Source organism: Gambusia affinis, linkage group LG15, assembly GCF_019740435.1.
Source record: "Gambusia affinis linkage group LG15, SWU_Gaff_1.0, whole genome shotgun sequence".
Classification (NCBI taxonomy): domain Eukaryota; kingdom Metazoa; phylum Chordata; class Actinopteri; order Cyprinodontiformes; family Poeciliidae; genus Gambusia; species Gambusia affinis.
Window position 1 is genome coordinate 7,889,495 of NC_057882.1, and position 16,994 is coordinate 7,906,488.

At 43.5% G+C, this 16,994-nt stretch overlaps 1 protein-coding gene across 6 annotated transcripts in view; it reads right to left on the minus strand.

The window, feature by feature from the left end:
* The window catches only part of robo3 (roundabout, axon guidance receptor, homolog 3 (Drosophila)), a 183,300-nt gene that overhangs the window by 3,732 nt on the left and 162,574 nt on the right, over positions 1–16,994 (minus strand). For 4 of the 6 annotated variants that reach the window (XM_044140107.1, XM_044140104.1, XM_044140109.1 and 1 more), the window contains 16 exons: positions 14,569–14,650; positions 12,342–12,510; positions 9,939–10,227; positions 9,640–9,856; positions 9,184–9,308; positions 8,856–9,039; positions 7,806–8,042; positions 7,271–7,310; positions 6,997–7,136; positions 6,638–6,922; positions 5,770–5,914; positions 5,113–5,304; positions 2,517–2,710; positions 2,280–2,387; positions 1,529–1,696; positions 322–464 (listed from right to left, as the gene is read on the minus strand). In XM_044140107.1, the coding sequence (XP_043996042.1) occupies positions 322–464; positions 1,529–1,696; positions 2,280–2,387; positions 2,517–2,710; positions 5,113–5,304; positions 5,770–5,914; positions 6,638–6,922; positions 6,997–7,136; positions 7,271–7,310; positions 7,806–8,042; positions 8,856–9,039; positions 9,184–9,308; positions 9,640–9,856; positions 9,939–10,227; positions 12,342–12,510; positions 14,569–14,650 (2,718 nt within the window). The remainder of the gene's footprint in view (positions 1–321; positions 465–1,528; positions 1,697–2,279; positions 2,388–2,516; positions 2,711–5,112; positions 5,305–5,769; positions 5,915–6,637; positions 6,923–6,996; positions 7,137–7,270; positions 7,311–7,805; positions 8,043–8,855; positions 9,040–9,183; positions 9,309–9,639; positions 9,857–9,938; positions 10,228–12,341; positions 12,511–14,568; positions 14,651–16,994) is intronic. The other 2 variants (XM_044140105.1, XM_044140110.1) reach the window with 1 other exon arrangement.

The following is a 16,994-nucleotide window of genomic DNA, read 5'->3' on the forward strand; positions in this document are numbered from 1 at the left end:
TTCCACTGGCGCAGCTTCCTCTGCCATAAAAGACACCGTCTCGTCACCGGAGAGCCTGCAGGGGGTGCATTTGAAGGAGCGCTCCCACGGAGAAGTGTGCCCTCTGAAGAGCACTCCAAATGGAGTGGTGGGCGTGTACACTTAATCGTTTCCTACTGTAAAGCTTAGTGAGTAGAAAGTAATGCTAGATCCGCGAACCGTGTGCGCGCGAGTGTAAGACGAGTGAACTGTGGCGGGAACAGTTTTTATTTCTGAGCGTGTTGTTTACAGGTCGAGCAGAGATCTGATGCGGCGAAGCTCAAAGACCAAACTGTTTTCTACCTCGTTGTGTTTCCTGGCTGAGCTGAGCCCCCGAGAGCCGGTGGAGCCTCTGGAAGAGGAGCTCCCCGTGGTCGAGCAGTTACCCGACAACTGACTCCTGGAGAGGTAGCCGCTCCTACCGCTGTACACCACCACTTCCTCATCTGGTGGGGCAAAACAAAGAGAAGACACAGAAACAGAATGAAGGCTTCTAGTGAAAGATGCTTATTAAAAAAAAAAAAAGCAGAAAATGTAATTTATTTTGACGTCGTTTAACTGTTTCAGCAGTGGTGAGCACAGTTCCGCTAAAGCGCTAACAGCAGAGCTAGTTTTTCATCTCGTGTCTTTTGCTAACATGTTAGCATGCTTAGCTTCCCCTCAGTTCATTTTTCCGGAAAAATTCTTTGCTGTTTCGTAAGCCTTCAGATGAATAAAGTTTGACATCTGTGTTAAAGTTTTGGATATTGACTGCTATGAATTTGTCAAGTAGTTTGATATTTATATTTAGGCAGTTATTTTGAAATGGGTGAAGACGGTTTATGCAGCAGCTCCGTTTCCTTCCTTTGTGTTCTTCACCTGTGACGTGAAAGGTGTGTTCAAAAGAACACAGTCATACAACAAAACCACACAGCAACACATTTCCTCCTGCTGAGGGGAACTTATTATGTTGGAACACATTTTGTGTCATTGACACATGTGGAGTATCAATATGGTTGAAGTTGGTGCTTTAGCGTCCACTAAATAGTTTATAGGTGTAGCTCTTTAGAGCTAGCATAGCTAATGTTTATGATTAGAGTTTAATGATTAGCACAGCTAACTTTTTAGCTAGTGGTACCCACTTCTGTGTTTCAGTAACACATTTTAAGCATAATGATATCCGACTAGCTCCTACTTTACCAGCTAGCTCAACCTAGCCAATGACTGAACACCTACCTATTTCAGATACTCAATGCTAATACTGCAGCAGCAATTTATGGATCACTGAACAAGTTTTTAACGTCATTATTTACAGCCAACATCTTGCAATATAACCGCTGAAGAGTCATTCAGAAAGAATGACACAACAAAGTTGCTCTCACTTTACTCCCACGTGGAGGAGAAACACTGCAGTGCAGTAGCAGAGCATGACGCAGCGCTACCTGCTATGGACCTTGTTTACCAACTGGAGACTGGTTCTGACCGGTTCTAACCGTACGTGACGTGAGGAGCAGCAAACACTTCTTCTTACTGTCTGCATGTTTCTGTCCCGAGCCTTTCCGCTGGTGGCTGTTGCCGCTGTATTCGCTCCTCTCCAGGGAGGACAGGGCGCTGTTTGCCAAGCTGCTGGTCTCCACACACCCCTGGGGGCCCTGAAGCCTGTCGTCCTCTGGGGGGGGCTCCGGAGGTGGGGGTAGGTCTGTACGACACAAAATGATGAATATAAAATAAAAAACACTTAAGCGGTAATAAATAATTTCCTTCTAGTTTACAAAGGCTGCTAGGCTAATTATAGTGTCTGTTATGTAACAGCTGTATTTGCGTTCAGAAGAATACTTGGCTACAGTTCATTTAATTGCCTCACATTTAGAGAGCAAGAACAAGGCAGACCGCTTACGGCTCGGTTCTCATTTAGAAAATGAGTGAATTTAAAGGGGCAAAAACATTCTGCTTGTTAAAACAAAGAGTTCTGATTGTGACTCACAGGGAGCCAAGCGCATGTTTACGGTTCAGAATATGGCCACTCAGTCCTCTGCCAGTTCTCGCATCATTTCTGAGCTCTGAAATACGCAAACGCCAGAGATGTTTGCGTATTACACAGAGATCAACACATAGACTCCAGACGTGTGAAATGTATAAGTAGGAGCTCCGACCTCCCGCTCTGCAGTCTACTGTGGTTTTCAGTAAAAATAAAAATAAAAAAGGAAGTGTTTCCTTTACAAACACTTCCTGAATGTGAGAACATGTGAATACAGAACGACGGGTTTCTGAAGGTGTTTCACCTCCTTGAATATCTCTTCTGTACGCTGAGGTCTTGGACGCCTTTTTCTTCACTCTGGACCTTTGGTTGGGAGGAGTGCAGGTTTCTGCTGGAGAGGAGCGGCTGTGCACTGTGGCAGAAAGACGACGTTCAGACAATCCACGTGTTTTACGGAAGTCGCAAACAGAAACTGCTGAATGTTTGCGCATAGACAGCAGAGTTATGGGCCTGCAGTACGTGAACACGGCGGCGGCTTTACCAGGCGTAGTTGCGCCGTCTTCATTCGCTGCCGGCGCCTGGCCGTGAAGGCAGCAGTGGGCGGGACTTTGGAACTGCAGCGTGCCAGCCTCTGTTGAGCCGAGAAGCTGTTGGCCGCAGAGGCTGGGGTTGGACTGGGTGAGCGGCGGGCTTGGTGCCTGGGGAACTGGAACTGGACCGCAGGGTAACCTTCTGCTATGGGAAAGAAGGGCAACATGTCACTGACTGAGGCTGAGCTGTGAGGAAGTGGGGTTTGTAATAAAAGAATGTGCATAGTTTAAAATCTGTAGCATTGTCTGATTTCTCCCATAATGACTATAACCTTGTCCTACATCAGTGTTTCTCAATTCCAGTCATCGGGGCCCCCCTGCCCTGCATGTTTTAGGTCTTTCCCTTCTGCCACACACCTGGATTGAATCTTTGGGCGATTAACAGGCTCCTGCAGTACTTGGTGGCTGCAGAAGACGTCATGCAATCATTTGAATCAGCTGTTCTGGTGTAGAGGCACATCTAAAACATGCAGAGGATGGGGGGCCCCCCGAGGACTTGAATTGAGAAGCGCTGCCCTACATACACAATAGTTTAAGAAATGTAATAATGTATCTTAAAAGTGTCACTTCCCTGCTTGGAAAAACAATATAGACGCTTGACCTGCTATTGGCTGGCAAAGCAGCTCAGCAATATTCACTTTCCTTGGCACTGATTGGCTGTTCCCCCCGTGCAAAAATAAGGAGCACCATGGACGTTAGCTTTTGTGTCAGCACTGAAGTAGTCGTCACTGCGTATCAATGCATATTAAGGTATATTTGATGTTAAAACTACTGAGATTCTCAAGGTCTCAAGATTTCAGCTTCTGGAAGAAATGTCCCAAATAAGGCAGATCAATTTAGCAATTTTCATGTATCGACTGCATTGAAATGTTGATTATTTTGAGTACCCTGATGTTGACAAATACTGCATACATCAAACTTGAAATAACTTTACGGGCTTTACACCATCTACGATTAAATATTTGTCTTTCTTAAAGTACACTTAAATTTTTGTTTACAATTTCTCACACTGTTCCAACTTTCCCCAACTCTTTACAGAATGGCTTTCTGCTTTGGTTTTTTTCTTCACTTTGTTTATGTTTTACTTCAAAGACCCGAGGTAATGTGAAAACACCAAAGCTGAAGACTTAACATTCGTTTCTATTTTCCCAAGATAAATCCACTTCCTTATCAGCGCTTCCACTGTTTCGTCATGAATTTGGCAACTTTCCCCTGAGCAGAATAGTCAACACTACATGAAAATCCCCCTGGTATAAACTGAGATAGATTTTGTTCAGAAAATTCTCACTGAAATCCAAGCAGACACACACAAACAACATAATCTTGTAGTGCATCCAGTAACAGCGTCGCTATGAGAAATAAAACTGTCATTTCTTTTAGTTTGTTCAAAGTCGTCCTCATTCAAGGCAGAGAAAGCATCAAACATGTATTTACCTTCACTTGACCTGCTGAATTGACCTAAAAAGGGCCTGGATGCCATCAGTTATAACAAGTACCAAAATATTGTCGAAAGTAGTTTCTGTAACCCCCTAAAATATTTCAATCAAAAATGTAGAATATTCAGACAAAACTGTCTATGCACCAGATGCAATAAAATGCCTCTTAAAAAATTGGCTCTTTTTGCACAACGCTGGAATTTGCAGTTTTCAAATATGTATCTTGCTGTGAGGTAAAAATGTTCCTTTTCTGTCCTCTAGGCACCCATTGGATTTGTGGTAGAAAGTCATGGTTTACGTTTTGAGCTGAGGAAAACTGTGACAAACTTCAAGCAAAAAATAAAAAGTAAATAAAAAATAAAAAATCCAACTGCTCACAGCTGTTGCAGCTAAGCAGCATGTTTGCTCTGGCTTAGAATTATTGATATTTACTTTGTGAGTCAGACATTGAGATGAGTTTCATATCTCAGTGATGCACGTAATGCATTGCTGCAAATTGATCTAACATCAAGTTAGCATACAGCTCAACATTGTGGAACATCTATCGCGCAGTGCTTGGGCGATTTTGATTCTCTCTATTGATGTTGAGTTTTAACACTCAAGTAATCAAAAGTTACCAAAATTTAAGACAATAAATAAAAACTAAATTTACACTACTCAGGAACTTTGAGACGAGTGGGAATCTAAATGCAATTAACGTCTTGCTATGATGCGTTGCTGTACTTTATTAAATGGGATATATTGTGTATCTTCCAGGCACATGGTGACATTTTATAGCACAGTCAAGTGACCTCATTACCTTCAGTTGTTATGAAAATGCTGTAGCTATCAAAATCATCTGGGGACTTCAGCTCCAAGGTGGAGTTTAAGGTAAATAGTGGATGGGTTAGTGCTTAGGCACCTCTGAAGGGTTGCCATGGGAGATTCAAATATTCTTCAAACATGCATGAGTCGAAGCAACTCTCCATGTTGTGTTTTTGATGGTGGAATAGTCTTACAACGTGATATAAAGGTAAAACAAAAGAAAAAGAATTGAGCTATGTGTGGGGGGTGTTCCCATTCAAAAACACATTACGACTTTTCTCTGAAATATTAAGTCTGGTTCGCGTACCGCGCCAGCTGCTGGTCAGCGGGGGTTCTGGCTTCCTCGTGGGGTGAAGGAGTCAGAGTAGCGGTGGACTGGTGGCTGTAGGAGGTGGCTGGCGAGGATGTGATGTTCCTCTGAGGGGGAGCGGGGCCGTCCTCACAGCCTTCCATCAGGTACGTCCTCTCAGGAAGGGGCGGACACCACTCCTCGTCCGACCTACGGGTAAAACAAACGCTTCGTACAGCATGTTGCAGCTCGGCTCATATGTTGTTGGAATACATTGATACAGAGCCGCTTGTTTGCTCTTTGGTTCCTTCAAAATTCAGCGAGCCATGAGGCTACTTAAAGATTAATGATGTTCTTTCGGGCTCGACTCGAGTTAGCCATTGGCAAAACTGCAGGGGGCTAAGCTTCGTCTAGGGTGGCACTGCTGCTCAGCGAATGATAAGAAAGATGCTTTGCTTTGAGGTTCAAGAGAGCCTGTGCTAAGGAGAAAAACAGCTAAATGACTTAGGCAATTGGCCGAGGCTGAGATAATCGGGTTGTTGAGGCCAGAGGCAAAAAAACAATGCTGGGTTCAATACTCTGTGTGCCTGGCAGAGCTGAGGCTGAATCTAAGCGATGGTCCAGCTGGGTAATTGGTAACCTGTTTGTCTGAGAAAATCAGAAGTCTTGCCTCACCCCATGTCCAAGTCGTCATGCTGGAGTTGGCCGTCTTGCTCACATTGGTCCAGCTCTCCAACTGGTGGAGGCGGGGGCAAAGCCTCCATCCACGTCAGAGACGGGGTCTTCACCGCCTTCCCCATCGCCTTCTGCTTGGGCTTACCTTCACGTCAAAGACAGAAAAGAAAACCTTTCTAAAACAAAGCTCTGAGAAAATGAGTCAGCCCACCATGGGCAGATATTCCTATAGCAACCCACCTCCAGGATATAAATATAGGTAGTCATTTTAGTTCACATCAGGGCCACAACTGATGATTACTTTAGTAATCGATTACTCAAACAATTATTCTGGGTAAAATAAAATTTGCCACATTCTGCAGATTTTTCATTTCACCCCTAAAGACTTTTTAAATAAAATAATATACAAAGATATACAAATAAACAAGTAATTTAATTCCTTTTTTTTTTCGATAAGAAAATAAACATTTTATTGCTGAAAATGCAATAAAATGAATAGAATATAAATGCAAAATGTACATATTTTATATATTTTTTTGTACATATATTTCTATAGCTTTGGCTTAAATGCTGCTCTGGGGCTGTTCTAACAAATAACAGATTCCTCAACTGGTTAACAATTATTTCAATAATCGATTCATCATAAATGTATTTACATGTATTCAGTGTATTTACACCATGTAATATATTTCAAACGTTTTGGAAAAGTAATATGTTAGAACATACAACAGGATATTTCCAGTAGTACATCTGTAATTATATCTTCCTTTCGTAGCAGAAATGCATTTTATTTGGGTTTTTCCTTTTACATTTCTATTTCCTCCAGAACACTAAGACAAAAGCAAACGTAAGCCTGCTCTCGTCTTACCAGGGCAGCGATCCGGCTGTGCGTACTGAGCAGGTTGGGACGGGCCAGGCTGGGCGAGCCAGTGCCCTTCGTCCTGCTGCTCCCCGCTAAACGCTGCCCCCTGTGGCTGACTGGAGAAGGGCATGATGGAGGTGGTGGCGTAAGGGGTGGTGGAGACGTTCTGGCCGTAGGTGAAGCTGTGCAGGTCCTCGCTGGTGGCGTCGATGGTGCTGTAGATGGGACCCTCCGTGGAACCCCCCACGCTGTACTTTTCCGTCTGATTCAGATAGTTGGAGATCCCGGCTTCTGTATGAGGGCGGAGTTTGTTCTCAGCAGAGGTTGGTTGCTTCCCTTTAAGCGCTAGGCGACGGCTCCCCTACCGTTGTAGTATCTCTCAGCCGGGTCGTGATTGGCCGTGCAGCAGTTCACGGCCTCCTTGCTGCTGTGGACCAGGTTGGTGGTGGGCCAGGAGTCTGCCAGCCACGGGTAGTTGCCCATGTTGCCCCCCAACACGCCAGGCCTGCAGAGACATTATGGGTTCACTAGCAACAGGATGAACAGGCTAACAGAGACACAACTATTCTGAAAGAAAGTTCTCAGACATGAGGAGAGCTGATCAAATGAGATTCTTTAAAAAGAAACAGTTTGAGTTACCTTCCGGTGAGTCCTGATGCCTCAGCATGAGGGAACCCCACTGCAACAAGACAGAGAGAAAATAAGGTTTAGGGGGAGAGGGGTGACCGATGCACCACACACTCTCCTCTGAACACAACATAGAATATTCCACACATTCTCCTCCATGTTGACTAGGAAGGAAGAATTGAAGGAAGGAAGGGAGGCAGAGAGGAAGAATGGAAAGAAGGAAAAAAAGGAAGGAAGGAAGGAAGGAATGACTGAAAGGAAGGAATGAACAATATAAAATCTAGAAACAGAAGTATTATTGATCCATTGTTTTCTTTTATTTTCCATAACCTATCTGTAAAATTCACCCAGATTATCACAAAGTCCACTTTTTACCTCAGATAAATATCACTCTGACTCCTCAAAACCTAATTCCATTTCCTTACGCCTCTGGCAGCAATATGAAATCCTCTTCCACAGGTACTTCCTGTGGCTTCTTTCATAAAGCGCCCGCTCAGACATCAGACAGTCAGGCAGCAGACTCCCACACGTCCCCGACCATCCTGACCTGCCGGTGTGTAGGCGAAGGACGCCGTGTAGTGGCTCAGCTCCTTCCTCTTCTTGCGGCGGCAGTAGATCCACAGGCTGAAGCCCATGAGGATGACCCAGCAGGCGCCGCCGATGCCCGCGATGAACGCCGGCTGCTTGACCACGTCAGTGATCTGCTCGGCCAGGCTCACGCTGCCCTCTTCGCCGCTCCCACCGCTGCCGCCGCCTGACGCAGTCGGCTCTTCAGCTGGCAGCTCTGTGGGAACAAACACAAATGTGACAATGGCTGAATAACATATTGTATGAACTGCAGCTTTAAATAGCAGGTCAATAAAAGCCTTATGAACCAGGCAGGAAGATTTAAACGGGCTGAAATAGTTTTACCTTACATTCCTTATGGTCTCACTTCAAGGGACAGGCCAAGCTTTTGGTACATCACTAACGTATGATCACATAACCAGCTAAAATCACTCATTCATCTGATTCAAGCACTGTCTGTGACAAAAAAAAAGCAACAGATGTGCTTAAAATAAAATGGTATTGCAACACCTCTTCAAACCAGAGGAGAGTTCAGAGTAAACAAACGTGGCCGACTGGAAAGAAGCAGCGGCAATGCAGTGGCATGGTTTGGACAATGTCCAACAGAGTCAATCAATACAAAGACGTTTACAATGTCCACCGGACTTTCTGGTCCACAAGGGCAGTTGCCATGTATCTTGGATTTCTCACCAGGTTTTCGTCACCTGGATTTCTGATTGGTTACATGCCTCAGTCAAGAGGCCATGTTCTTGTTTGTCAGGAGGATCCAACATGTTGACTATCCCCGAATTTAGATTGGAGCGGTCCCGATTTCCTTCCGAGTGGACCAGATCACTCTGAACACTCTTAAGAGCCGTCCCGATAATCATGGAGTCCTTACGATTGTCGGAAGCGGGAAATCGGGATAAAAAAACGAAATAACAATCTTGCCATGTGAACTAGGGGCAAGCCACAAAACACAAAATTGTCTTCCTTTGCAGTCCCTCCTCAAGCTAACTTTCCTCCTGCGGAAAGTGTTGAAGAAACTCACTGATGAGAACAGACACCGGATGACTGCGAGTGCCAACGCCAGCGCCCGTCACCGCCGCCACCTCCACCTGGTAGAGCACGCCGGGAATGAGGCCCTTCAGCACTGTGGACTGCACGGTCCCGTCCACTGTCCGGTTGACGTAGTAGCGCGTCTGGTTTTCACCGCCGCTGCCCACGCACCAAACCTGTTGGGACACACTGCTTTATATGCTCATACTGAAACAACTGCTGACTGATTTAGAGAAGCTTTTTTCGCTGTTTTTTTTCCAAAATGGAGGAGATTTTACTCTGGAACTTGTTCGGACTGGACCCGGGTGGGACGTGTTTACCCGGTACTCCTGGATGATGCCGTTCTGCATGTCGCTGGGTGGAGGCTCCCAGGTGACGCTGATGCTGGAACTGTTGCTGAGCTTCACTGTTGCCACTGTAACTCCTCTGGGCGGCGCACTGGGGACTGTGAGAGGAGGCTGATGTTTTATCGTTTAGTCAAAAAGAATGGACTTTGTCCAACATGACTTTACAAAATGTAAAGTCATGTAGAAAAATACATCAAGCTCCAAGTTTGTTTTGGCAGACTTAGGACTCAGGCAGGTCAATCCAGAGTCTGCTGAATTTGGCACCAACCAATAAAAAGCCCCGGGCTGCATAGATCAGTGAATGGGGGAAGAATTTAATGAAACTACGGATCAATATAAACAAACTTAAACTGCAGAATAAGATAACGTAGAGATCTGAAACACAGCCTCACAGAGTCCACTGAACTGATTGGTGAAAGCAACAATTACCTTCTTCTCGAGTTCGGATCAGCAGCGTTCGGCTGTCCTTGCCCTGGAATTCGTCGAAGTACGGACGGATCTTTATCTCGTACTCAGTTCCTTTGAGCATGCCGGTGAGGACGGTGCTGCGCTCTGAGGGTGAGTTGATGTCCTGGAGGAGCCAAGTTCCCCCGCTGGGGCGGTAGAACAGGCGGTAGCCCTGGACGTATGGAGACTGGCGGTCCACCTAAACACCAACCACAGCTGGGTCAGCCAAAGGAAACAAAGAATGGAAGTGAAGAAGAAGGGAACGGCGTGGAGTCACTCACCATCCAGGACACTCGGATGGAGGTCGTAGTGAGCATGGCGGGGTCCTGCAGCTGGACAGCCACCTCTCCCAGCTCCCTCTGCACCTGCCGGTGGTCCACCCCTTGACCCGTGGGACTCACGTCCTGCGTCCTGACCGGCTCAGAGATGGGGCTGGGGTCGCTCAGGCCGTAGGCGTTGACCGCTCGGACGATGAACAGGTAGACGGTGTTGGGAAGAAGGCCTGTGATGGTGTGTGTTTCCATCTTCACCATGTCTGCTACAGTCTGCCATGTGCTGCCTGCTGATTGACTGTGTGGGGATTAAAGGGAAGTTAGAAAGGCTTACTTTATGAGGGAAGCATCACTTAGATTCCCTGGGGCAATAAAATCCATGAATTACAGAGTAACGCCCACTGGCATTTAAGTACTAAATGTAATATACATAAAAACAAAGGGGGTTTTATGTGATGGAGCAAAACAAAGCAGTACCACGTTGGGAAAATAAAACTGAAAAGTATTATTTTCACTTCAGGATGGAGGGAGTGTGTGAACAGGAGTTCTCAAGTCTTGCCACACATCCTTAAAGAAGTTTAAGTCTGGACTTTAACTGGGCCATTGTCAGTCATCAATATGATTTGATCCATGCTATTGTTGTTCATGTACCATCGAGGGTTCTTCCAGGTCTTGCCCAGGTCTGTATCTAGCTCCATCTTTTCCCATCAACTCCAACCATCTTTGCTAATCTGATCACAACTTAAGCTTCTTCCACGTGTTTGCTGATTCCTCTACGAGCCTCAACATTTCATGGCTTCTCTTCAGCAATGAATCTTTTCTTGCCAACAGATTAAACCGCCTGAGCTGTGGATTTCTGCTGCTCCCCAGAATAACCATGGTCCTTTATGTTGCTGCTCTGATTAATGCTCTATTTGTCCGGCCAATCAGGATAGGTGGACGACTGCCATGTAGGGTTGAGGTTGGGCCATCCTCTCCTGATGTTCATAACTTGGAAACCTAACCCTGCTTTAAATGTCTTCAAATCCCACCCACACCCCCCTCCTTAAGAGGCCAGTCAGAACTACACGCATAGCAGTTTATGTTTATTGTTGAAAAATGTAGCGTTTTTAATAAGACAAACCAAGTTCTTTTGTTTTAAAATTCTTCCGTTGTGTCTCCAAACGGAGCTTCTAGGCTCATTTTCAACGCCCATCTGCTTCTGACTGACGTTTGTAGTTGTGAATTAGAAGTACAAAATGCGCAGCCCTTCATATTGCGTTCAGGAGTGGTGTTCTCTTTACAGTAATAATAACTAATCAAAATATTTCAGGGCGGTTAAGGGGCCTTTTTGGATCTTCCTTCTCAGATAAACAATACGTGTGACCCAAATTTGACCTGATGCAACTTCCTGTGTCAGTGAGTACTGGACCTTTGCTTGTAGTAATGTAAGGATGTCAATGGGAAATGAGGACTTGTGCTGGATTATATGGCCCCTCCCCCAATGGATTACACACCAAGCTTCCTTTCTCCTGTATCCTGTGAATTTATTCCAACTAGGCTTTGAGGTGAAGTCTAACAACTACTGAACACCAAGCAGGAAAATGAGTCATGAGAACACGTTACACCCGCAGGAGGCCCTTTCAACTAGATTTTGTAAAACTCACACGAGGTCGGAGAAGAAATAGAGTCTCAACAGGAGGAAAAAAAAAAAAAAAGCATAAAATATAATCTCGAAGATCAAAATTTAAGCAGCTCACCTCGGCACCTGAGGGAATGAAAATTTACTGCAACCCCCCTCATTGCTTCCCTCAATAGGTTTTCTAAAGAATCAGCTTGCATCATTCCCTGCCACGGAGGACATCTGCATCCGATTAATCTCAGCCAGAGTTCCCTCTGCATCGAGTTGAAAGGATTTATTTTCTCTTGAAGCGCCTCCCTGTGTGGTAGTCGCCCCCCACCTCACTGAGTTTCCAGGGTGGACAACATCTCAGGTGATCCTGAGTGCTCAGCACTCCAAAAAAAAAACAAATTAACCCATCGACTGGTGTAACAGGATAACCTGACATCAACATTTTTAATTGGGGAAACTGTTTTTTTGTCTGATTGGCTTAGTCATTGCTTTGTGGCTGAAGATGATTAGTGTACATATTCTCATGTGAGTGAGCTAAAGTTTTTAATACAGCCTTTCCTTAAATCAAAGAATCACTCCTCTGGTATCGAGTTCCTTGGACTAGATAGAAAAAGATGACATTCACTTATTCCCTTACCATTAACTGTTGATGTAAAGGAGTTTAAGGATCCGTCAGAAAAAAAAAAACACCCTTTCAATTTCGACTTGAGCAATGTCTCTCAAAGTACTGGAACCCAAAGACCCAAAGCAGCTTCCTGAATTGAACAGGAAATGCACAAAAAAAGAAAAAAAAAACTCACCTGAATGCCTCAATGATGTAGGAGGTGACAGCAGCTCCGCCCTCGTGAGCGTTGGGTTGCCAGGTCAGAGAGACGCTGTTCTTGGACACATCTGTGACGATGGGCTTGTGGGGCGGGCCCGGCAGCTGGAAGGGCTCGGTGGCCTGAGCGGCCGACGTGTCGGCGCTCTCTGCGCGGCGAAGGAAGAGGTTACGGTGTTTGCCGTCAGAGCGACCGGCTTTGGGACATTTACGTTATGTGGCTCCAGGAAGAAGAGCTTCGCTCTTACAGTTTTTACCATTAGTCTAAGACTCAGAAGCAATTGCCTAACAAGAAACTTCAGCTTAACCTTAAGCGTTGCAGGATATTACTATGTTGTTTCTCTCTCTTCCTGCGCCAGTTGTGAAGTTTTATCAACCAGAAATATTGCATGTCCTAAAGGGCTACATAGAAAGCCAGCTGACTATGTTCACTTAGCTGAAACCATAGCTGCTAACTGCCTCACCAGCGTAGCCATTAGCATGTTTCCAGCCTGGTTGCATTAGAATCCTATCAGCGTTATTCTTCACATTGCAGCACATTTACACACAGACTGCTGGAAAATGTCCCCAAGGCTGCATAGGTTAATGATTTACTTAAACAGACATTTGCTCAATTCAACATTTCTTTTTCTTAAACCAACAGCACACATGCTACAGCCGACCAAATCACTGAACGTTCACCTCTTCAGAAGGAGTTGTCATTATGGAGAATTTTTTTCTTTTAAATTCAGACAATCCAGGACCAGAGACAGTGGAAGATTCAGTAGAATACATTGTTAATTTTACATATAAAAATCCATTCCATAAATTAGAATATTACTTAACAGCTCATTTATTTTAGGAACTTTACCATTAGGGAAAACATTAGACAGAATAACTACGCTCAGATGAGTGGTTCAAAGTCCCCATTCTTGTTAATTATGATGATTTTTCCATGTACAGCTAATGAAAACATGACATTTAAAATTGGAATATTACACTGGTAAAAACAGGCTTTTGGTTGTACGCTTCGTTTCGTCCACAGCATCTGGGCCCTCGGTTATTGATTGAAATTTTACCCAGTCATTAAAGTTTGGCCATGACATATGCAACGTAGCAGTGTGACGTTATGAAGCTGACCAGAAGTGACCTGCACTCTAAACAACAATCCTCCTCTGTGGATAGAGAAGCTGAAGGAGGCAGCAGTTTATATTCATTCAGTATTTGGAGGTGGGCAACACAGGCCGAACCGCTTCGCTCACTTCCTCTGCTGCCATTACTAAAACTACAGGCGGACCACATTTCTACAACAGCGCAGAAAATCTACACTATTCACAACTTCTCCTTCTGTTCGCTGATTGGCCTGTTTGAAATTCCACTGGAGGAATCAGATCTCAAAGATCTGTGAAAAAGTTTGCACATCTGTCTGTTTCACATAGTCTTTGTAAAGGAAAATTTGTGCCAAACTGGTGTTTTCAGGCAAACGCTTTTCTATGCACTCTAGTGTCATTTAAACAGAACCATGAATGAGTGTTTTTGAAAAGCTGTTGAAGTTAAAAGCCAGACAGAAGGGTGTAATTCTCAAAGAACCGTGCAGTTTGGGCCACGTATTTGGCATTGAACAGTTATTGTTACATGAAATTCAGTTGCAATTTCAATGCAAGATAAGGAATAGAAGAAAAAAAAACTGCTTGCAGCGTTGCCTGTAAAAACTTAGGTCAGTAGCGTCACAGTTCATCTCATGAAACTGTTCTATGAAAATATCTTGTAGTACGTTTGTAGCAGAAGCTCATAAGTAGATTGTAAAGGTTCAAATTGTAACGATGATGGTTGTGTTTATGCAATTTTTTCCTTTAGTATTGCTCACTTTGTTAATGAGATGCTGGGACAGCAACGATATAAGATGCAATATGTAACGGAACATGTGAGGTGATCTGGGCCTGCATCTCCGAAAAGAAAAAAAAAATGGGCAATGGATGTCCTGTTTGTCGGAAAATATTAGGAAAAGAAAGTCTTTAAATGACTTGGAACGATGTTTCATTAAACCGAAATTCAAAGTCCATGTGAAAAAAAAACTCATTTTGTGTGCATTTTTTTTATTATCATTCCAACTTTCTTTTTTTTTTTTTTTTTGTTCCATTTACGGTGGTACAATATTTCTGTGTTTGGATACTGCTTCGGGGGAAGCTGTCATTTGCATGTAATTAAATCACACAGAGACAATTTACCTTTGACTGTGAGCACGCCACTCCAACTCGTCTCTCCACTGGAGCTGGAAGCCAGGCAGGTGTAAACTCCAGAATCCGTTTCCTGGCAACCACCAAATTGTGCATCATTAGTTTAGTGCGCTTGTGTGTGTGTGAGAGAGAGAGTGATGGTGTGTTAATGCATCCATTACAAGTGATTGGGACTAAATGTCATATCTCTCAAACCAGAATGTTTGTGCTCAGAATACTGAGCAGCAGGAAGTTGGCTGGGATGAAAAGCCAACACAACAAAGAGCTGATAATAACTTCACCTCTGGATCCCTTTCACAGCTCAGTTAAAATAAAAAAAAAAAAAAACCTTTTTAATATTATTTTCCAAAGCTGTCTGGCTCCCATTAATCCCAACACGTTTCATAAGTACACCTGAAATTGGACTTCAAGAGTCATTCCCATGTTTCAGTTCTGGTTTTATTTGATAGAATTAGCTCAGTTGTGCAGGTGTGAGACACAAAGGTTGGGTCACCCATTTTGAATCAAAAATAAGCACAAAAACACATAGCGATGATATGAGACTTTATAAAAAAAAAAGAAAAAAAATGGATTTATTTCAAATGTAATTAACATGGAGACGGAACAGAAAGGAGAAAAGAAAAGAGGGGGAAAGGTTTAAAGAGAAAGAATAATAAGAACAGAGGAGAGAAAGAAAAAGAATACGAGAAAACACCCTGGAAATCTGCTTCTACAGCTTCAGTAAGAGAGAAAAAAAACAAAACTGAGAAACCACAGCAACAAACAACATATGCATATATGACAATAACCAATACAACATCACTGACACACCAAAACGCCCTTATTTTTTAAATCTGAAAAGAGAGAAGTGGATTCAGTGAGAAGTAGATTTGTAATCGGACCCTTTCACATAAAATCCCAATAAACTACACCTAAAACAAAAACCAAACAGGTATTATTACTGTTTAGACAGTAGATGATTGAAGTGAAGACATCTTGCGAGTAAAACTTACAAACTGTTATATTATCTCTGTGGGGGGGAAAAAAAGATTGGAATGCTCAAATGTTCTTTAAATATTTTATTTGTATATTTGGAGAAAGACTTGAGAGGGTTTTTTTTGCACATTTTTTTTAAACAAACAAATAAAACAAACACTTCTCCTTATAATCAATTACTCCTAACCACATTTGAAGATTTCCCACTGGGCACACCTAAATAAACAAGCTGTTTCAATTAATTGATTCAAATTTGGAGATTTTGTCAATTGTAGTTATTTCAATGTTGCCGTAATTGAAATATTCTCAGCGGCCCTATTTGAAGTCAAAGCTGAAGTCAAGCTTGTGGCTTTTATGTTCCTCGTCTGATTCCTTCACACCAGAGGCGGAGAGCTGCAGGAAGGATCAAAGGACTGAATTTTAATGACCAGGGAGAGGTCTTGAGATTTCTGAGGCTCCAGTCTTTTTCTGCTCAACAGCTACTTAGTATTCTGGACAGGGCAGACGTAATTAAGAGGTGTGTGATAAATGTGCTGGGTCTACGTGTGTGTGTGTGTATGTGTGAATGCTGGCTATTAAATTTTTGGGGGGCGAGCCAAAAGCTAGACGGTCTGTGAAATTACTTGCAACGCAGGGAATGTTGGAGGAAAACTCTTAGTGGGACAGAGAGGTAAGCAATGACTCACAATGTGCAGCACCTCTGACCGGCTTTCTGAAGTTTCATTGTGTTGCTTCAGGGGTCTTGTTCATTTATCCCCCCATATCAACTATTCATCTGCAGCTTGGAATTTAAAATCCAGCCAAATAACGGCAAACTGGCGAATGTTCTGAAGAAATAACAGAGAGAGGAGATAACAGAAACCTAAACTCAACACAATCCAATCCAATGTGGCGTCACTGAAGAGATTTTTGAATGACTTTCACAATCATTTGGATGAAAAAGCACATAAGGAATAAGGTAAGGTAAACTAAATTTACTGGAGTGTCAACAGGATGTGAATAAAGAAGCAAGTAATATCCCTCACACTAATAAATTGCTATTCGTGTGTTACCCTACAGAATTTGTCGACCAACTAAGCCGGGAGACTAAAGATGTGTCACAACTCTAAAACAGCACTCATGTGCACTAGTGACATGGACTTTCCACAGGGGCTTTTTCAACAGTATTGGATTATTCTGATACCACAAAACTCGCAGACTAGTTTTGTACTATAGTGTGCAGACATTTTGTACTATAGTGTGCAGACACTTTGTCTGTACCGATGAAGATTCATCCACCTCAGCATGCTAAATGGTTGGAGTATTTCCAGCTAATCAGTTTCCAGCGCAAATGAACTGATTTAGATTAAAAATTCTGAATGTGGCTTTAGTGTAAAAACAAAACATTGAGTAGTCAGTATGACTGCAAGGTGCCTGGAAAGGCATGATGGATAGACAGACAA